The sequence below is a fragment of the Thunnus maccoyii genome, chromosome 7 (assembly GCF_910596095.1).
Source record: "Thunnus maccoyii chromosome 7, fThuMac1.1, whole genome shotgun sequence".
Lineage (NCBI taxonomy): Eukaryota > Metazoa > Chordata > Actinopteri > Scombriformes > Scombridae > Thunnus > Thunnus maccoyii.
This window is the reverse complement of record NC_056539.1, coordinates 18,165,320-18,187,202: the sequence shown is the minus strand read 5'-3', so window position 1 is coordinate 18,187,202 and position 21,883 is coordinate 18,165,320. Positions and strand designations below refer to the sequence as shown.

Genomic DNA, 21,883 nt, shown 5'->3' with positions numbered 1-21,883 from the left:
AGGTAAGTCATTTCTTAGGTATGTTTGATTTGTATGATCTAAATAAAGATAAAAACATTGTACTGCACTAGACAAAGGTTTTTCTGACAAATTTCATACCACCGCAATGCATGCTGGGAAGTATATTCAAATAAACTAACACTGTTTTCCAAACAACTTAATTTGAAGAGAGAAGACAAGGTGACAAGGAAGGGGGTTTGTGTGTGTGTTTGTGCATGCCAGAAGGTAGTGTGTCTTTTCTATGTATTGTTTTGGTGTGTTTGTGTGTCTCTTTTTTTTTTTTGAAGGGATTTAGGTTGTAAGTCTATTGTCTGATCCACACTCCGGAGCAGTAATGCACCAATAAGCTGGATGCCAACAGCTGTAAAACAAGACGAAGAAGTGCCTCCCACACTTTTGTCTCCTGGAAAGCATGGTCAGTATATGATAAGTTACAACCCAAGCTAATCTATAACTCAAGAAACTCAGGACTTAAATCAATATACAATAAATGAATTTAAATACTTTTCTGTCTTGATTAAGCCATAAATGCAGATGTAAATGTGACAAAAAAAAGGCCCTTAATGACCTCAGGCTTGTGCCATTCACCTCTCTTGTGATGAATGCTATGGAGACGGTCATTAAAAACCATATCATCAAGGTAACAGACTCACAGATGGACCCACTCAAGTTTGCATACAGCAGAGGGGTTGTTGACACAAAAGAATTCATTATTGACATACATAATCTGGAACACCCCAACACTACAGCAAAACTCCTGTTTGCAGACTTCTCCTCAGCATTGAACACCCTGCAGCCTCACATTCTTGCTGAGAAACTTACCACCCGCTTCCACCTAGATGACCGACTAATACTGTGGATAATGGACTTTCTCACAAACAGGTCACAGAGAATGCTGGTCAACAACACTTTTTCTGACTTCCTACACACTTCAACTGGTTCCCCACAGGGCTGTGTCCTCTCATACCTGCTCTTTATCCTCTACACTGATGACTGCAGGTCCACCGAGCCAAATTGTCACATGGTCACATTCGCTGATGACACAGTCCTCCTGTCTCTGCTTTCAGGCCCCTCAAAGCACCACAGCTCAGCCCTCCATGAGTTGAGTGGAACTTAATGTGAACAAGACCAAGGAGATGGTAATGACCTTCTCCAACAAGCAAAGGGAGCTGGCTGCGGTAGTCATCATCACTATCCATGGGAAGCCCATAGAGATTGTTGAGGAATATAAGTACCTGGGCATAATCTTTGATAACTTGCTGAAATTTGCCACCAACACAGACGAGATTCTCAGGAAATGCCAGCAGCAGCAGTACCTCCTGAGGAAGCTCAACTCCTTTGGGATCAGCAAGGACATCCTCAAAACATTTTACTACTCCTTTATTGAGAGCATTATGCCATTCTCCTTCACCTGCTGGTTCCACTCTATCAGCCTCCCGAACAGAAACCGCCTGCAGAGCACAGTCAAAGTCTGCTCCAAAATTATTGGACTCCCTGTCAGAGCCCTCTCCACCCCATGCGAGCAGCAGATGCTAAGGTCAGCTGGCAGGATCCTACAGGACCCCGCACGTATCCTGTACCCTGTGTTTGAGTGGCTCCCCTCAGGACACCAGCTTCGCTGCCCAGGTTGCAGGACACAGAGGAGAAGGGCAACCTTTGTCCCCAAGGCTGTTCAGCTCCTCAACTCCCAGCCATCCCTGTCCCTCTGCTCACCCTGCTACACACACACACACACACACACACACACACACACACACACACACACACCCATCAATATGTATACTGTGTATACTGCATTATACTTTTGTTGTACTATTATCATTCTCATATCATTATAATTATTATCATAATGTGTACAGCGTTGTGCTGCATCATACTGCTTTATACTTTTTATTGCACTAATATTGATATATTATAAATATATATTACTATTAATTGCACTAATATTATCATTCTCATAGCATTATCATTATTATCATAATATGTACAATTATTACTAATGTACTAATTTTTGCTTTTTACATTTTTCTTTTTTAATTTTCCTATATTGTATTGCTTGTTGACTGTGCTACTTTATGTGCCTCTGCAAATTGCTCCTTGGGGACAAATAAAGTGTTTTGAACTGAATTGAACTGAAACTATGCTAAACACAGATGTTAAACTGGCTAAACAAACAAATGACAAGTATGGAAAGAAATACAAAGTGTAATGGGGACAAAATGGTGTGGTCTCACCTACTTTTTCACAGCCTCTAAAAACTATTCAAATAAAACAATCCTAGAACTACTTTCCTTCTCTGATATTAAGATTTTATATATTTGATACTGAAATAGTCAAAACTGAGTTTTTCTTAAATAGGAAAAATTGAGCTAAATTGTTTGGTTTTGGATATAAATCGCTTGACTGAAACAGTAAATCTTGAACTGTGTTACTGTTCAACATATTGTGTTTGTATGATAAGTACATAAGTCCTCAATACTTGCAACTTGAACTTGCATTTTTGTTAAGTTACCGCAACTTTTCCGCATGAAATAGCCAAATCAACACACAGCTCATGATTTGGACCAATTGTTGCATTTCGTAACTTACATCATCACAGCCTACATGCAAAACAACTCCCAAATGTTCCCAAATGAGGTTTGCATTCAGTTAGTCAGAAGAATACAAGTTGATAGAAATAATCTACCTCAAACATAAAAATGGAGACTTTGGAAATGAAACTATATTTTTATGTTAATGGATTTATTTTAATGGCATTATTGACTGATTTTATTTGGTGCTAATGTTGAGATGAAAGTTTATTTAATAAAGGGTTATAAATGGAACTTAGGTACAGTATTTTCTTTTTCATATAACTTTGAGCCCATGGTTCTCATGTTCAAATAAATTTAAAAATAAGCACTAAAATATAGTTGTTTATGTGATATGCAGTATGCTTTTTACTGAAGGAAGTCATTAAATATAACTCTTAACTGGTAGTAGTAGTAAAAAATCATATTATTTTCCTCTGCTTGCAGTTTTCCCCAATTCCTGCATTTTTACCGCAATAAGAAGAGCACGTAAAACATTACAAATTTTATTGTATTTTTTAAGAAAAGGGTGCAAAATCAAGCATTTTGGCCGCAATAATCACAAAAAATCCTGGAGGGAATGATTTAGGACTAAAGAGGACTAATCACCTGACTCACCAGAAAAAGGCTATTGTATTGGTAAGTTAGATAAATAGTTACATTTTGTATTTGAAAAGTCAGTTAAGCATTTCATTGTGGAGTTCTTGTTAACTGGAATAATTAGGAATTAGGACTGTAACACAAATTATTTCATACTCTTGTTAAATCTGTTCCCACAGGATCAAATAGACTACTGAGTGACACTGCCCTTTCTACAGCAATCCAAGGAATGTTTGAAATTAGCTTTTCTATGCATCAGGAGTATGCAGGAGTATATATATATATATATATATATATATATATATATATATATATATATATATATATATATATATATTTATTCAAGAATATGTACAGTAGATTCAGTGCTTTTTATACTGAGCTATTACCAGACCTGAAATTCTGTCTGAACCTTGTTCAGAACAAAAATGGTCTGTATTAGTGTGGGCATGTTGCTTCAGGTAGCAGTGAGATGATGAATTATATACAAGTCCAGTTTGAGGGACAGTGTGCCAAAACCCTGCATGGCACTTTATAATACTGCAAGTCAGTATATTACAACCCTGGCAAATTTGTAATGTCTGGAAACATGACAGAAAACATTTATATATATATAATTTTGCCAACCATATGTTGTAATTGTTGGTTGTCAACCCCAAAACAGTGGCTGTGGCAACTATGGGTGTTTAAAAAATAGAACCATCATAATTATTTTATGTTTTAGAAATTACTTCGCTAGAACTGTTACACTGTTTTATGCTTGATGTGTGTGTGATGGACCGTTATTTGTGTAATAATTATTACTTTTTGATTGTCAATCTAGTAACAAAATGATGTCAGCATGAGACGTACTCTGGCCCTTCGTGGTCTTCCAGACTATCAACAAAAGGAGTCTCTGAGTTCTTCAAGACCTGCATTGAAAGTTCTCAGTAAGCTCACAGAAATGTCAATATCTATCAGTACAGTGTTAACGTAACATGTTGTATTGGAAACTAATCTGAATCCCTCATGCAGCAAATGTATGACGACAAATTTATTTGTTGGTAGAAATTACTCCTTCTTTCCATAATAGCCATAAAGCAATCCCTTCCTAATATGATCCAACTGTGAAAAATTAGGGACAAATCCACAGTCCTCATTCCATGTAATTATGTATTCTTAAGTTCACTTGAAGCTAATATGTGCCTTCAGCAGTTTCTTACCCAAATCAAGTGGGTATCTTTGTCCTGGCAGTTCTGTGTAGGTTTATTGTTGGTGTTTTGTCTTAGAAACAAACCTGTATGCACTTACAGGGAAGTATTCCTCTGCCACAGCTCAGCAAGGAAACACTACCTGTTTGCTAAGCCTGTCGCAAACTTTTGCGTCACCTTGATTTTTAAATTTAGCGGGGTATTTACTAAGACTTGACATGTAAATGAGCCCACCTGCAGTTCATCTGATTTGCATGGAGTGCCGCTAAGAAAGGCTGTTGTGATGCATGTTGCACATGTCTATAAAGGACTGGAGCACAAACAAAACAGTGTTCTGCTGTTGGATTTCCAATATTAAGACACTATAAGACACTTTTGGATCTGTAGGCACTTATTTATCCTGCGAGAGGAATATTTGTATCAAATACATGTGAAGAAATGCAAGTTAAATATCCTGATGTTGTCATAAAATTTCCCATCGTAGGATGTACGCATAGGCTCTGTGTGGACATTAACATACCTCCAATTTGTATGCTGTCTTCATATAGATGCCGATCTACTGTGCATGTGTGGAACAGTTCCTTCAAGTAGACTCCAGAAAGTAGTATAAACAGAACTATTATGTGTCCGTGGTGTCCGCAGCTGTCTGTGTACGTGTCCAATCAGGAGTATATCTGTGGCTAAAGATAGCCAAGCGGGTGCGTCTTATGTACCTGGTGGACACAAACACACCTGCTAGAATGGCAATGGATCAGCTCAGACAGCTGTGGATATTGTGGGTTACAGAGCCAGTATGGACTGGAAGATTGATTACAGCCAACAGTAACTCTCACCAGTATAGTTCTAGAAGCAACCTTGCTTCTGGAACTATACTCATAATTGTATTAGGGAGGCGAGTCAGATATGGCTGACGATCTTGTTGCTCTCCTCACTGTGGTCACTGATTACACTACTCGTACGATCCATTTCAGCCCTGAGAGTGTCTTTGTTGTTGTTGTAGTCAAAGATGAAATAGTTGTGAATGGTCTCCCAAGGTTGGCTGATGCATTTATACTGTTACTTGGTTTGGTTGTATACTTGTTGAAAGTGAACCAAGCGACAGGTTTGAGTGCAGACATGTGCATAATGGTACATATATGGCTATATATATGCTTCTGTCAGTCTGTTATTAATTAAGTTATTTTTTTGACAAAGAGACATTAACATAATTTAAAGGAATACTCCTTTGAAATCAATCAATCAATCAATCAATTTTTATTTATATAGCACCGTATCACAACAAAAGTCATCTCAAGGCACTTTTCACATAGAGCAGGGCAAGACCGTACTCTTTAATTTACAGAGACCCAACAATTCCCCCATGAGCAAGCACTTGGCGACAGCGGTAAGGAAAAACTCCCCTTTAACGGGTAGGAACCTCAAGCAGAACCCGGCTCTTGGTGGGCGGCCATCTGCTTTGACCGGTTGGGTTGAGAGAGAGAAAGAGAGAGGGAAAGGGGGATGGGGGGACAGAAGAACAACAATCATAACAATAACAATAAATGTTTTGCCTACATAATGGATTTTTCTCTTACAGTGGATGCCAGTGGTTATCCAATTTCCATAAAAACTTCGAAAAGCATGATCCACTCCAGAAATATCCATCCGTATGCTCAGTATGTTTCCTACAACCTTACAGTGGGTGAGAGATATTCAAAACATTCCTTTTTATATTGGTTGTTCCATTGTCTCATCTATCTCACCTAACAATTTGCACTGTTAGTGATTTTTCAGTTTATAGAATCACATTATGATTTGGGATTTTTATGTACTCTTGATTCCTTAAACTTTGCTTAGGGTATTTTAGAGTAGGGAAATATAATAAAATAGTGAAAACATCTACATGGTGTTACATGCTCACTGCTGACTGATGTAACATCTTGAACTGAACATAATCGTTATGATTGAATATGCTACTTATAGTGGAATTATATTGCTGTAGTCTTCAGGCTGGTAATACACCCTTTACAGGCTTAAAGCTCCTCAAATAATTAGTATCTGCACAGTATCTGCAGTGGATGCAGCTCTTACAGCCTTTGGCATGAAAATCTCACTTTAACTGGCTGACCTGAATTGGCAGCCCTGTTTATTCAAAAGCCCTAAAGAGGCCGCTATAACTCCTTTCTACTATTCATGATAATGTCAATGACCTACTATGAGAATTATTTATTATAATAATGATGACATGACAGTGAACATTTAAATATATTTTTTAGAATTAAAGCTACATTTCAAATTAAGGGTTATGCTCTTCTGAGCTTCTCGAGAGTAAGGTCTCAAATAAATTAGCCTTTTAAAAAAACTTTCCACGGCACAACTACATAAGCGCAGAGCAACAACATCTCTAAATAACATTGGGGAACATGGCAACAAGCTCATTTGCGAGTGATGGTGAAATTATTGGGTGAGATGATGTGAGCTCAGTAGAAGTCGAACAGCAGGCGTGATGTCAGATTTCGAGCCCTCTGGAGGTGTCATAAAGTGTCTGTGATGAGGTGTGCCCACTTGATAATGTCAGCGATAATGTCAGTGATATAACCAGTCTCGCCCACTCACATTTCTCCCTGTATACAAACCTTGTGTCTCTGTTCCTTAAATTAGGAGAGGAGGCAGTAACGTTAAATCATGAATGCTGGTTAAAAAAAAAAGCAATCCATTTTATGGCTCCTCTTCCAAATTGTGCAATCGATCATTCCCTAATGCTTTTCTTCACCTGACACTAAACCTGCACCCCTTGCTAATAAGAACTATGACAGATATAAAAGCACCCATACCAACTATTATTTATCATTTTTTGATAGTATACTAAAATGTGTCCTCTCTTTGCATGCCAGAGAGTTGCAGGAGCACTTTGACCGCCGCAAGACATGTTTATTTATCCTCGAAATGTCAACATCCACTGCAAAGTCCTCTCGGTGAACTGAACACATACTGGTGCCAGGCTTTTAGCACTGTGCCAAGCATATTTTAATGTCTGGTGAACACTGTCCTCTAGTGCTCACACTCAAATACACACACACACACACACACACACACACACACACACACACACACAAACACACGCGAACACCACAAGATAATTACATTTTACAGTATATTGTGTTGTCTCTTTAAATGACCACAGACTTAGGGGGATTCCCAAAATTCAATATTTTCTTTAAAGAGTATGTTAGTTCTTCTTCGGGTGCACTACAATATATCTTGAAAAACTGCCCCAAATATTTTTTTGCAATGAGGCATCATTTCCTGAACTGGGGGGGGTTTATTATAAAGCTCTTCAGCTACATTGGCTTTTCGTGCCTCCATTGATGGTTTATATGCACAATACATGGAGTAATAGTTACAGTTGGACAGAAATGTCTGTAGTCACGGTTTTATTATCAGCCACCGTCAGATGGCTTTTAGCCGGGCTGGTGTAGTCTGCCTAATGAGGCACGTCACAATCACAGAGTGAGCAGCAATAAAAAGGGGGGGGATTGTCTATCCCTCCTCCTCCAAATTACCTGATCAATCACTTACTAATGCTTTCTTACCAGCTGATTTCACCTGGTGAAGTCGTGTCAACACAAGGTCAGGGTGTCCTGATCTCCTAGACGATAGGAGGTGATGTAGATCTTGACGTAAGCCATAACGGATTTGCAATCGGCCTGTCAACCGGCACTTCAAAGACTGCAGGATATTAGAGATGTAAATGGAACATAATGGTGCCATTGTAATCGTGCACATCCTGTTCAGCCTTTGATGGCAATGTCTTTTCTCTGCAATTCAACACCATTTGGCTAAATCAGTGCAGGCAGGAGATGTGGAGCCAGAAGAAGTTAGAACAACCAGTCTTTGGTTAGGATGCAATCATTATCTTTGGCTAGTGACACATCCCATTTGTTATGACTCAAAGTTGAGATTTGGGCCAAGCTCAGTTTGCAAGAGCCAATTAATGTCCATAAAATCTTTTATCCATTTACAGCATACCTCTATTTTTAGATACTAAAATATCTGACTATTAAATAATGTAATCCAGCATTCCAAAAAGTGTTGGATATTTTTTTCTTTTCTTTTTTTTTTTTTTTTTTTTACCAAAGGGCGCAGGGCATTTTGTGTGGCAGAGGCAGTGAACTTGCACTTAAGGGCATGCACAGTGACATTGTGTACTGATATCTGCAAACAGTCCTGTTGGGTCAGTTGACCAAACAGAGCAGGTCATACAGACCTTGTAAACAACCATCGCTTTCAGTAGAAACCCTCTCAAAAAGGGCATTTATCTTCCAATTTCCTGAATTCAGAATACAACTGCAACATCCAGTATTGTGACAATCAAATGGGAAATAACAAGACCTGTTAACATTTACTTGCCAAATTGGCTGGCAAATTAGACAAACCTTGATTGTGTTTTGTGCAGTTTCTACTCCATCTCTTACATATTTTGAGGAAAATTACATTTGGAAAAACATGATGTCATATAATGTAAATGACTTTCTTTTTTTTTTTAAAACAAAGCAAAAGATGCTGCAAAGTTTGCATCAGACAGGGTTGTCACTCTTAATTTAAAGCACTGGATTTCATGACTTGATCTGAATCAAGTTTTCAAGGATTTCCAGGGATTTCATCAGTACTACTGACACTGATTATTGTGCAACAATACTGTGTAACACTGTGTAATAATTATCAGTGTAATAAATATTTCATCTACTGTACAATCCAGCTAATTTTTGAACTATTTTTGAGTGCATGTTTATTAATACCAGCAGAAATTGAACATGGTGGAGATTCATTATGGTGAAGTAAAATAAAACAACAGTTTGCTCTGAATTTTTAATCATGGGATACATGGATTTTGCACAATGTTTGGATGAACTGACAGAATCAGAATACCAAAAAACTTGCTGAAACAGTTTTTGGTAAACCCAATTTAATGAACATGCAATATTTTGGGACATAAGCATGAATTTACACAGTATTAAGTATTATACTTCAAAGGAGGTTGTTCAAATATTAACATGGTCTTAAATGAATAAATCAGGACCTTTACAGGTTATTTCCAAACTGGTGACATCTGAGGGATTACTGATACATCTTTTATGATCCTCACTTTCATCATGGTGGCGAGATTTTGGTTGCAGCGTTATCACAGTGAAGAGAAGCATCTGGCTCCCATCTGGGCTTTGTTGTCTTTCTGCAACACAGAACATATTTTATAAAGCAAGTAAAAATGGCAAAGCTCTTTGCTTTTTTTTGTTCCTCTGCTTTGCATATAAATCTGTCAAAACAGTCCGCTTCCACACACACAATTACACAGTATTCAAAAAGAGAAAATTTAAGCTTAATCAAACTGATTTATGTAGCTCACGTGTTTTTATGCATGTCCAAAGCTCTCTATTGTTGTGTTTCTGGTGTCACGTTGAAATTCCTGAAAACTGGCAGGTGGCAGGGGAAATGGAATAGCCTGGCGGTAGACTGTATACTAATGACAAGACAGGGAGAAATGACACATGCGTGTAAATACACCAGTCAACATTAGTTATATGCAGTACAAGGATTTAGAAGTTTTGCATAAAAATGAAGAGAAAAGTTCCTCCGACACCTCTGGAAATTTAATCTTCACATCAATGCTGTCTGCTGAGGCAGCAACAACTGATGCAGAAACCTCCTGCTTGGCATTTTTCTCATGTTGCTGGTAGAACCCGAGAAGGAAAGCCATGCCTGGGATGTAGCTTTCAGTTCTGGGAAAGGTAAAAAGCTGTTTTAACAACACACACCAGTATGTGTCATTATAATAAACACAGAAAATGTTTCTACCATACTCTGTAAAGCAAAGTAAGTCTCTTCTCCTCTTCCTCCTCACCTTTTATCTCCCTTGATACAATCTGCACATTTCTTTTTTTTACAACTGAGGCTCACCTTCTGCCCATCTCTGCCATGGCTTCTGGGATCCTAGTCCAGTGTACCTTGGCCTTGAGTGTTGGCTTGGAACCAGGCAGATGTGCAGTAGCAGCTCTCATTGACATTTCATAGGACTGACATTCAGCTCCCCATCTAACGTGTGCCTAGACCAAACACAGGAGATCAATCATAAAGGGAATATTTACAAAAAAGAGACTTGGCTCCAGCCTTGATAATATTCAATATGGTAAAAATATCTTAAAGGGACAACTAGTATGATTTTTAATGTACATCATAGAGAGTATTTGTAGACAGTGTATCTTATTCATACAGCTCTAAATCAACTGTAGTAGGTGAAAACATTTTTTAACCTGCTGCTAGAGATATCCTGAGCTGATCAGGATCAGTATCAGGGCTGATATGGGCATATTTTAATGGATCTGTTTTGGCAAAAATAAACTCAATCATATCCTTTCTTTACTGTACTCTACTGTTTTTTGTCACCTCAGCCTGCTAGTGTTGCAAAGCTTCGGGTGTGATTGTTAAAAAGGGCAAAATACACAAAATTGCTAAGCTCTGACGACAATAAAGGTGTTACTGAATCTTTTATCTGGCCTCTTTCTTTCTTATTAGCAAAGAACAGTGTACAAAACATTCAGGAGGCAGCTTCTAATTTTACTCATTTTCTTATTTAAAGTGCCTTTAGTTGGTTAAAACGACACATGTTGCTGGTGGCAGGTCTGAGCTGAAAAACACTGTATAGCCCCGTAGAGCTACATGACGTATGAATGATGTATGACCAATGAATGACACCTTTCACATATGAAATATCATGTGATTAACTGTTAATATAAAAGTAGTGATTATACAGTAACCGATTCACAATCCATGCTCAAAATGTAAACAAATGAGAGGCATAACCACTAAAAATTAAAGACACAAGATTTGAACCTGCTTTCACTCCCAAACTCATACACAGACTATCACCAGACAACAGATAGATCTGTTTTGTTTTTTTTAAAAATGTTTTTAGGCTGTTACTGTGTGTTCCAAAATTTTTATAGCACTGTGTTCATCAGCATAAATTTATCCAGGCAGACATAAAAACCTACATATAAGCGTATGTGTAGATTTCATCTGCACACATTATACTTCTGAGATGTGGCAACTTTGGTGTGGGAGTCAATTAGTTAATTTGTCTATTTTAAGAAGCAAATTGACAGTGATAGGATGTATGTTACATGGATGATGGTTGTTTTTTAAATGTCTTTAAAGGAACTTTTATCCTTTTATTATCAACAAATCCCACAAAGAGATGAAAAGCAACAATGAATTTATCCTACACAAAAGTATAGTTGGTCTATCTACAGCTCTTACCCAAAATATATTCAAAACACATAACAGAGCCATACCACTGCATTTGGGTCACATATTCCTTCAGTAAAATGAGCACAGCCTGTAAGTTTTATTCCTCACAGCTAATAAAAGAAGCAAGGCAGTGTAATCACATACTCAAGCATGCTCATTAATGTCTGCCTGGAAATTTTACTCTTCAGAGATCGAACAGATTTGTTTAAGATTAAACTACACTGGCTGTTTTCACTCTAATATGTTTCCCAGTGGAATGGTACGGCTCTTTATGTACAATACCAGTCAAAAATTTGGACACACTTTCTCTTTCAAGGGTGTGTCCAAACCTTTGACTGGTACTGTAACTTTAATTGTTTTTGGACAACAATTGAGTTCTTTGGTAGAGAGGAATAAAGAAGCTGTCAAGCTTTGGTTACTCAGATAATATTTGCAAGCAAGATACAGTCATTGCTGGTTTTGGTCTTTTCAGAGAAATTTTTGATAACAATAATAAAGACATAAAATAACATCAGTGTTATTCTTTTAATTTCTGACATTTTGTAAACCAAACTAAAAAAAAAGATTATCCCCACTGCCCTTCCTGTGTGTTTTATATCTACCTTTGCCTCAGCATGACCTTTCACAATGGTGTCAACGCACATCTTCCAGTTGGTGTCTTCTCCAACCTGGGACACAATCAGTTGGGCATTCTGAGTGTTTGCTTCAGGCGTGTAGTAGACAGCTGTATCATAACCCTCAGGCTTCTGGTTGCCATTCAGGGCAAGCGCTTTGATGTTGAACGCAGCTTCAGGTGGTGAGTCCAAGCCCTGAGGAATTAAATAGAGAGCAGTCCATTAGACTCTAATGGGTTTGTGTGCTTCATGTCCAATATGTGCAGAGTATTGATCATCTTATGTCAGGCGTGGAATTCATATAATACCCAAGTGAAAATGCATTTGTGATTGTGTGTAACTACTGGGTCATAGTGGACAGTGAAAGTCGGGAGTGTAGGAGTCAACAAGGCTGAGGGAACAAGCAATTTTAGCAAAATGTGTGTTATTATGGTACAATATACTGTATATACAAATAGCTGCAGTCTAAACATGGATCATTTGAAATATTTAGAATTATTTTGTTGATCATGAATTCTGAGCACAGCTAAAATATGTACCATAAAGAAATTAAATTAATTTTGGATCACTCTCGGTGGAGCATGTTTAGCATACTTCCATTATGTTTTCATGATGGCTGTGATGAGATCCTCTGACGCTTGATGATGAATCAGAGGACAGACGCACGCGCTGGATGGCTTCCTGTAAACACAATTACGGAACAGGAGAATTTGAATGGATGAAATGCCAGAGCAGGTGCTAAGATAATAACATTGCACACTGTAGCCAAATACCTTGGAAAGCCTCCTCAGAGTCTCAAGGAGTTGGCGGGCACCCACAGGATGTCTGCTCAGACCGGCGTTAACCTCAAAGTGGATTTTCTCAACAGCTTTGATTGCCTGGGCTAATAAAAGTGCACAGGCTATGTTAGCAAAAAGATTTAAAAAACGAATGTTTAGGGGTAGACACAATAACAAGAACAATCTAATTCATGTCAGTACAACTGCAGTGCAACAGATCATGAAATTATTTTAAATTGATAAATGGGCAAAACCAAAAATTATGAACACTAAAAGTGTAACTTAATACCCTTTGAAAATCTTGTTTTTGCAGACTGCCATTGATTTAACCTCTCGATTTGCTAGAGTGATGTAGAAGCGTACTGCAAAGGTGTTTCAGTGCACTGTGACATTCCTGTTGGGTGTGGTTACAGGTGCAACAAAGCAAACTTTTGACCACACCCAACCACAACCATCAGCGATGCTGCATGGAGTCAGAGGTGTAACAGACTTCAAACCTTCAATCAGAGAGGCCAGTGAACACTGCTTTTCAGCCTGGTGTTGTTACTCTTTAACTACAGTAAGAGTTTCAAAAGAAAAAAAGAAGCAGCATGACTTTGACAGGACAAAACAGCATATGCTGTCTCATTCTGTTGCAGTTTTGTCAGATCAGAGAGTTCAAAGCGACGGAAATTAATTCATACAGTCAATGGGGGTTCATACAGAAACACCATCTACAGCCAGCAGCACCATTTTTAAGGGCCTTGAAATGACCGTTCATGGCCAACAGTTAGTTGTCATGTCAGAATTGGAAAATGCAGCAGCAGCATCCATGGAGGAAAGACAGTTATTTCCTCGACAAATGCCTCCTGAAGCAGCATGAGTGGACATGTCTGTAATACTGTAATGAGTGTCAGCAGCAACCAGACTGCATAGCATTGGATGACTCAAGCTCCCCATGGTTTGTGATGTTGTTTTGGATTCCAAAGTATTGTATGCTGTAATGTATTGGACTTGTTGTGTATACCTGGGACTACTTTCACTGCCACGTCGGTGTATCCCAGGAAATAATACAGGGGGTATTCCTCATGGTAATATTCTCTCCTTAATTCAGATTCCACACACAGTCCTACTCCATAAATGTTACTCTCAGTGCACATTTTGGATCTTGGATGCCAGGTGTTTGGTGTCTGGATCTGTTTGAGTGCAAAAGTAACAAATGTCAGGTTTGAGTTCTGTAAATCTTCATTTGTTGAACTCCAACAGTGAGCTGCTAAAGGTGTTGATTATACCTCTTCTGATTCAGCCCTCACAACTGTTGGACCCTTGTGGACAACTTCATCATTGGAGTCAATAGCGTTGGGCATCATTGGGGTCATTTTAGCCAAAGCTGGCTCTTCAATGTTCCTAGAGACTGCATACACATTGGAGCTGTTGGTTGAAAAGAAATTCTGAAACTCGGCATATTGGCTGCACTGTGGTAGCATATACTAAATTTAAAGAATACATATATAACAATGACTCAGTGTGAATCAGTATTTTTCCACACCCCTAAACACACCTGAGTGAAAAGAGTTCAAACTCCTTTTGGCATGGTGGGAAGTCAAGTTCAAATTTCTTTTCTCGGACATTGATCTTGGCGGAAAACTTCCATTGGATAGCAATTGGCGTTTTGCTCTTAAATTCAGAACCACACTGGAACAGCTCAGTGTTGATGCCATAGAAAACCCAAAAATCCTTTGTGAAACTAAAGAAAGAAGAGTTTAATTTAGAACAACTTGGTTTGCTTAGTAATTACTAAACATGCCGGAAGTGCATCTTTTTAACTTTTTAAGAATATTAAATATAATTACCCAATAAAACCATCAGTCTCCAGTGAAATTTCAGAAGTCAAGAGTTGTCCAAGACGATCTGTTAATGGTGGATTTACCGCAGCTTTGGCTAGAATAACACACAAACAAAAAACCAAAATTTCCAATGGTGGTTCAAATTAAATACATCATTTAAAGTATTCATCAATACTGATTTGATCTGCAAGGTGGTCATAGGCTGTTTGCATCAAATTTGACACCTCACCATTAACAGTGATCCCATTGACTGTTTCATAATATTTGCTGATCTCCAGTGGAAGACCCAGGGTGGTAGCTTGGAAGTAGCGAACCTCAAAGATCAAGAAGGGTTTGGTCTTATGCCATGAAATTCCCCTCTGTAAATTCTCAATCGCAGTCCACACAGGGCTCTCTTTCCCCGCAGAAGGATTGACAGCCTGCAAGTAAGATAATGAGAGGACATGTAATCAGTTTTATAAACAATATGATCCTTTTAAAGAATTGAGCTGGCTTTGACATAAATAGATCATTAATAGTGTTTTTGCATAAATATTGTCTCACCTTGATGATTTTCTGAATTAAATCTTTATTGATATCAACAAAGAACCACTCTTGTCCAGAGGCGCGTGTGTAGGCAGAAAGGACAGGCTTATCACTGGGCAGAATTTCCCAGTTTTGAAGCTGAAAAAGACACAGCATAAAAATCACCCAAACAAATAAGCTGACACATCATAGTACAATCGTGATCATTTTTCCAGTTAAGTCTCAGTTATATTCTTACCACACTGAAAATAGCCTGAAAGTCACTGAAACTGAGATCTCCTTTAAATCCAGGGATGCCAGAGCCAAACAGCTCCTTAATTCCTTCAGCACGCATACCCAACTTTAACATGAAAGGAGAAGAGGATGATTATACATGACCGAGAAGGTGCATTTAACTTCAATGAAAAGTTCAAATGGCAATGTACCACACTGTACCTCTAGTAGCTGCAGAATTCTACCAATGAAATAAAATTTTCCTTTCATCATGATTTCAGTGGGAAAGATGTTTGTCGCACTTCTTAGCATGAAAACTTCTGTTGCCGTGCCAATTAGGAAATCATCTAGATCGGGAATATAGTAAATTATTAAATAATAATTAAAAAAAAAAACAGGGAACTGGTTCACCTAGATGCCCTGCTGTATTTGAACATACCATTAAACCAGTCCATGCGCATTGCTTTGCTGTAGTGATAGCTGAGACGACCAAACTTAGGGGCCAGGATTTTCACAGCTACATTGCAGGCAGTAGAGCTATTGCAGCAACCACAAAAAAGAAAGTTACTAAGAGCCGTTAAATATGAAATATCATATAACATAAACATTATTCATCACTAACCAGCTTATTGTTTCTGCATTATTATACTTACAGGAAGTGATTATCTGGAGTACTGGATTTAGCAAAGCTTCTCAAATAGGAGTATGCAAAACTAACAACATGCAGGTCTTTTTCCTCCTGCAGATGTGCAGTCATTGTGGACACCAGAGCCATTGAAGGCTTAGTATCAAACAGGATCATGAAGGCCAACATGCGTATCTCAGTGGGAAGGTCCTTTTGCAGGAACAGACTCATGGTGATGTCTTGGACCTGAAAGCAGAAGTAATACCACGATAAGGAGTCGAGAAAACCCGGGCTCTCACTGAAACGTTCAACCACCCACTGCTGAGGTAATTTCTGCTCTGTTCCAGCACAGTCTCTATTATTTTCTGAACAACAATGAACTTTCAAAAGCAGGTGTTACGTAAAGATTATGTGGCAATCACATGAATCAGACATGTAATTTTCACATGATTGTCTAAAATTGTAATTGTAAATTGTGTAAATTTATTCTTACTTGCCACAATGAAGAAAATTAGCTATGACTCACAATTTAGAATCTCTCACTGCTTTGTGTAAATGCATCATTTCTCCAAATGTTCCCTTATTAAAAAGATTGAATGGGTCATGTAATTACCATCAACATGTTTTATATACATACCTAGCATATAGCTATCATAAGTAAGCATCTAAAAAATCCTCTATTCTTCCTGTATGTCATATGGTGTTCTTACACTGTGAGGGTCTCTGGCAGCGATGAGTCTCATAGACTGCACAGCAGCACTCAGCACACGAGGCGAGAGATCCACAGGGGTGGCAGCCACTCCGGGGAGGAAGCGCATGATGGTTTTAATGCTGCCTGGATGTCCTGCATTCCCCAGAGCTCTCAGAGCAATAACCATGTCTGCCTCATTGTTATTCCTCAGACCCTCCATTGCCATGTCCAGCAGTGGCTAAATACAGATGTTGAACAAATATGCAGTCAGTTTTTACTAACTGTTATTTTGAAGACATCACTATCCAGCTAAGAGAAGAAGAAACTATCAGTGTTGGTTCACACAGTGAAGCTCTTACCACATACCTTACGACTGTATGGTTAGTACTGTTGTTTCAGTTTGGAATAACTGTTGCACATATTCAATGAAGGAAATTAATTTATTTATTAGTTTGAATACCTGAACAGCAGTTACTGGACAAGGTGTATAATAGGCACAGTGCTTGTACACCAGAGAGCCATAGGAAAGTACCACAGTATTCCACAGATAGATTTTGGATTTACTAAAGGACATGTTCAGGAACATCTGATAAAGAGAGACAAAGACATTTTGACGTTATCTGCACAGAGGGTTTTGTATATAGTGTGCATGGTATCATTTCTTCTTTTTCATTAACTCACTTTAGCCATTTCAACCAGCTCTGGAATAGCCTGGAGATGGTTAAATGCCAGCACAACAGCTTCCAGCGCTTCACTCGCAGACACATCTCCAGCCTGGAACCTCATTTCCAGGAACTTCAGGATTCTGGCATCAGTGACCTCAACAATCATGTCCAAAAACCATCGTCTGATATGGGAAAAAAGAGAAAATGTAGTAATCTGATAAAGATTAGTAAAAGGTAAATGTATGTGAAAGACAAGGTCACATGTCACTTTTAATTGCACTTGTACAATATGAAATACAAGGTGTCAGTGACTGCCTTAATCTTAATGAGCAAAGAAAGCAGTCTTTCAATCTTCACCTCTCTGTCATCATGCCTCACATGATAATAAATCATTCATCAATGGTAACGTGCCAGACTGAATCCATCCCTGAACTAATTGAGGAGGATACTCTTCAATTACTTAATCAGTTGAAGTGGATCAGTGTCAGATTTCAGAGATGGCCTTAGACTATTTTGTTCATCATCTTATAATACTATAATGAAAAGCTTGGTTAACGGTTATCTTTGTAGGATTTTTACTTTCAATCAGTGTTCTCTGTGTTCTCAGTGCTGAATAAATGTACTTATAACTTCTGAATAAATAACTTTCTAGGTTAGGATTGGTGAAAGATCACATTTCAGGCAAAACGTATACATTCATCCACCATCCCAGCCTCCACACTTTACTAATTCTGCACTGTATGACCTTTACCGAATTTCCTGAACTGAAAAATTGCAAGTTAACATGTTCGATTTCAAGGCCCCCAAAAAACTTGGCAAGGCTGCTAATGTGCCATTTTTAGCTATGCTAGCAGCTAAAAATGGCTCTATGGATAGTAATATCGATTGATTGGTCCACCACTTTGGTCCAGACTGAAATAATTTAGCAAAAATCAGGATGGATTGCCATCTAACTTTGCTATAGACATTGATGGCTCTCAGATGATGAATCCTAATGACTTTGGTGATCCCCAGAGTCTGACTTTTCTCTAGTGTCACCATGAGATTAAAGTTAGTGGTTTTGAATGACATGGCTTTCATATTACAATTATTGGATGGATTGACCAAAAATTTGGGATAGACATTCATGTTCATTCATGTTCCCAAGATGAATTATATTAACTTGGGTGAGTTGGTGAAAAAATACAATTTTAATTGGTCCTATCCCTTGATTAATGATCAAATACCTGTAAAACTAATCACATTCCCATCAGGGAAATTTGCAATTTGTAATTTGTGTCTAATGCTAATTAACAAATGTTAGCATGCTAACAAGCTAAACTAAGATGGTGAACATGGTAAAGTCATGGTAGGCTCAAAGCATCACTGTGTACAGCCTCACAGAGCCACTAGCATGGCTGTAGACTCTTGTTACAGAAAGATCAAGAACAGGGGTAAATGAAAATGCCTTCCAAAACTTCTGATAATTATATATTTCATATTTGGTATCTAAATCTAATATTAGTCCTTTGTATGATAAAGAATTTAATGAATGACAACTTTAGGGTTTATTATTCAGTTGGACAAAAATGGGTTCAATAGCTTCCCTCCTCATCATATGATTATAAAATACTTACCTGTGCTCTTCATTTTCAGCAAACTGCCTCCACATGATTTCTAATCCTTCATAAGGCGTCACTCTCAGGAGTTGATACAGCTTTATAGTATCCTCCGTTGTTGCGCTGTCAATTTGGTAACTATTAGCTTGAGCCAGATGTTTGATCAACTCAATAGCCTGAAAAGAGAGAGAATACATCTTTTGAAAAAAGTGCCTATTTCCATCTTTATTTTCATTTAATGAGTTCTTCCTGCATTTTTCTGGTAATATTTACACATTTTTTGTGTTACCATTATTGGTAACGCACGTATCATTATTACCTTTGGTACAGGGTCTTCCAGGTTCTGCATCATAATGGGGACATTAGCCTCTGCATTGACAAACTTGTAAATAATGTTGCCTTTACTTTCCATCGGCCCAAATGTGACAGCTCTGGCTGTGTCACTCACACCGAGCAGCACCATTTCCTTCCTGCAGGAGAAATTATTTAAAGCAGTCAATTTGTATTGCAGACAGAGACTGTGAATGAGCACACATATGTGCAATGTGCAGATATTTTCTTGTCTTACATTGCTTGCATCTTGAAACTGCCACCCTTCACATTGAAGGGACTGAAGTGTTGTTGCTCCAGGCCATGAGCTCTGGTAATGAGACCTCCTTCTGCTGTTGGTTTGACTGTATAAACATATCTCACAGTTGAAATGATAGATTCCCCTCTCTGGATTGGAAGACACAAGAAAAAATAGAGCTGACTTTGGTCTGCTTAATTTATAATTGCAGAATCAGATGCATGTGTAGTGGCATAAACAGACCTGTTTGGATACTTTGTCAAGCACAGCAGTAGCCATTCCCCTGTAGATTGCTGCTTTCTCCCTGCAGTTACCAACATCAACAACCTGAGTGATGGTCATGTCCTTTGTTTCTTTGTTTTGTTCTATAGCATAGTTACTCTGACACTTGCCATGGATGCTAGCCTGCAAAAAAAATATTATGCTGTATAGAATGAATGATGACAGTGCCAAATACAGCAGTTCATTGTCAGTGGTGACTTGACTCTTACCTCCTCAAGCTCATAGATTCTCTGTGTGGTCTTGACTGTTACTTGGAAGAAACCCAGTATTCCTCTCACGATGTTGACAACAGTGTCAGAAATCTCAGCAGAGGCGTGGATGTCACCGACGTGTCCACTGGCATAGTCAAACATGAAGGGTTTGACTAGCTGGTCAGCAATGCGCTGGGTAAGCTTTGGGGAGGCATTAAAGCCATTTTTCCCCGGGAAGCCGTTGAACTCCTCGAAGGCCAGATCTGAAACCTTTGATCCAGAGAATGAAATGAGCTTTTTGCTCATGTGTGAAGTGCTTGTAGAGAAAACTCACTCATTCTCTACTTAAATGTCAGATGAAACAGGTGAAATGTGTAAGCCAACAGAAGTGGAAAGCAGCTGGCATTTGTCTGTCCTATTCTATTGGGTTGTTTGAGCTTACTCTCTACTATAATTGCAATGTATGTATGTAAATGCAAATGTTTGTATGCAGCATCTGCTTATTGTTGTAAAATGACAAAAAGGTACTGTTGGATGACTGTGCTTGATGGACACAGTGTTACATAGCTGTTGGTCTGCAAACTGTTGTAAAAAATGAATTTATTTTCATCATGATCACAAAGAAATCTTTTTAGTTTTAAAGTAAATGTGGTTTAGAGATTAGAGGCTTCAAAAGCCTGTACAACCTTTCAACAGCTATTTTTTAAAAATGACTCAGATACACTCAGATACATGAATAAATGATGAATGACAAGTAACACACTGTGAATCTGACATAAAAATTAACTTATTCTCTGTAAAGTTTTTGCTATCCTTTACTGTTACCCTTACCTGAAGAGAGAATGTTTGTGCAGACACACCGATGATCTTGACCTTGCATATCATTTTTACCCCAGACTCAGCAAGGTTTGGCATGCCGAGTCCAAAGTTCACCACTCCCTCATATTTGTACTCGTAGGCTTTCTTAGGGTTCAGGCCGAGCTCTGGAATGTGTTGTCAAAATAGAAATGTCATTTGAATTGTTTCTTTATAGAAAGCATTTCAAAAAGATTAGTGTGCCCTTTTGAGCAAGATAAAAAAAGACTCACCATAACGGACACTTTGACATGCTGAAAGAATAGAAGTAAAACATAAACTTTTGTAAATATATTAACACATTTTTTACTTGATTTGGTTTATTTATGGATCTACCAATCTGAGGGATAATATGTTAAAAACTGAACTTTCCCCCCAAAAAGAAAAAAAAAATCCACATAAATACACATACGTACAACAAAAACAGGTCGATCCCTGACCTCTTCAAGTCTCTATTGTTTTTGTCATTCATACCTAAATCATTATTATTATTATTATTATTATTATTATTATTATTATTATTATTATTTATTTTTACCAATTATTCATAATTTCTAAATACCCATATTAGAAAGGATCTTACATGTTGAATGGTGGAATACATTAAAAATGCACCAGAAACATAAAAAAAATTTTTTTTTCAACCCCAGGATTATGAGTAATTTGCAAAACCTCTTAAACTGAAATTAAAAGATTAGAAGTTTGGATTGTGATAAGCTTGTAGAATTAAAATATAAATAAATATGGATGAATCAATAAAAACTTACTGGCCAGGGCCACAAGGCAGCAGAGGAGAAACCCCCGCAT

At 38.0% G+C, this 21,883-nt stretch overlaps 2 protein-coding genes across 2 annotated transcripts; one reads left to right on the top strand and one right to left on the bottom strand.

Moving 5' to 3' along the window:
- Positions 1 to 309: 309 nt before the first annotated feature.
- LOC121900544 lies at positions 310 to 3,708 on the top strand. The gene is made up of 3 exons (XM_042416957.1): positions 310 to 415; positions 1,068 to 1,716; positions 3,632 to 3,708. The coding sequence occupies exons 2-3, from the start codon at positions 1,137 to 1,139 to the stop codon at positions 3,706 to 3,708; spliced, it is 657 nt and encodes a 218-aa protein (XP_042272891.1). The 5' UTR covers positions 310 to 415; positions 1,068 to 1,136.
- A 5,603-nt stretch (positions 3,709 to 9,311) lies between these two features.
- vtg3 (vitellogenin 3, phosvitinless) lies at positions 9,312 to 21,883 on the bottom strand. Its single transcript, XM_042416897.1, has 28 exons — positions 21,844 to 21,883; positions 21,310 to 21,330; positions 21,053 to 21,204; positions 20,240 to 20,491; positions 19,992 to 20,153; positions 19,749 to 19,897; positions 19,500 to 19,650; positions 19,199 to 19,356; positions 17,599 to 17,764; positions 17,378 to 17,503; positions 16,937 to 17,155; positions 16,255 to 16,472; positions 16,041 to 16,138; positions 15,824 to 15,948; positions 15,627 to 15,728; positions 15,407 to 15,526; positions 15,093 to 15,282; positions 14,870 to 14,957; positions 14,578 to 14,763; positions 14,309 to 14,447; positions 14,044 to 14,212; positions 13,032 to 13,141; positions 12,853 to 12,939; positions 12,247 to 12,453; positions 10,295 to 10,440; positions 9,978 to 10,116; positions 9,744 to 9,857; positions 9,312 to 9,569 (listed from the first exon to the last, which is right to left on the bottom strand). Exons 1-27 carry the CDS (start codon positions 21,881 to 21,883, stop codon positions 9,750 to 9,752), a joined length of 3,828 nt encoding a protein of 1,275 aa, XP_042272831.1. The 3' UTR covers positions 9,312 to 9,569; positions 9,744 to 9,749.

Coding starts and splice junctions, on each gene's coding strand:
- LOC121900544 (XM_042416957.1), top strand. CDS start 1,137: ATGGTAATGACCTTCTCCAACAAGCAAAGGGAGCTGGCTGCGGTAGTC. Junction 1,717..3,631: donor CCTGTCCCTCTGCTCACCCT/GCTACACACACA, acceptor ATGTTGCTTCAG/GTAGCAGTGAGATGATGAAT.
- vtg3 (XM_042416897.1), bottom strand. CDS start 21,883: ATGCGGGGGTTTCTCCTCTGCTGCCTTGTGGCCCTGGCCA. Junction 17,504..17,598: donor AGCTGGTTGAAATGGCTAAA/GTGAGTTAATGA, acceptor TCTCTTTATCAG/ATGTTCCTGAACATGTCCTT. Junction 12,940..13,031: donor CTCTGAGGAGGCTTTCCAAG/GTATTTGGCTAC, acceptor TTGTGTTTACAG/GAAGCCATCCAGCGCGTGCG.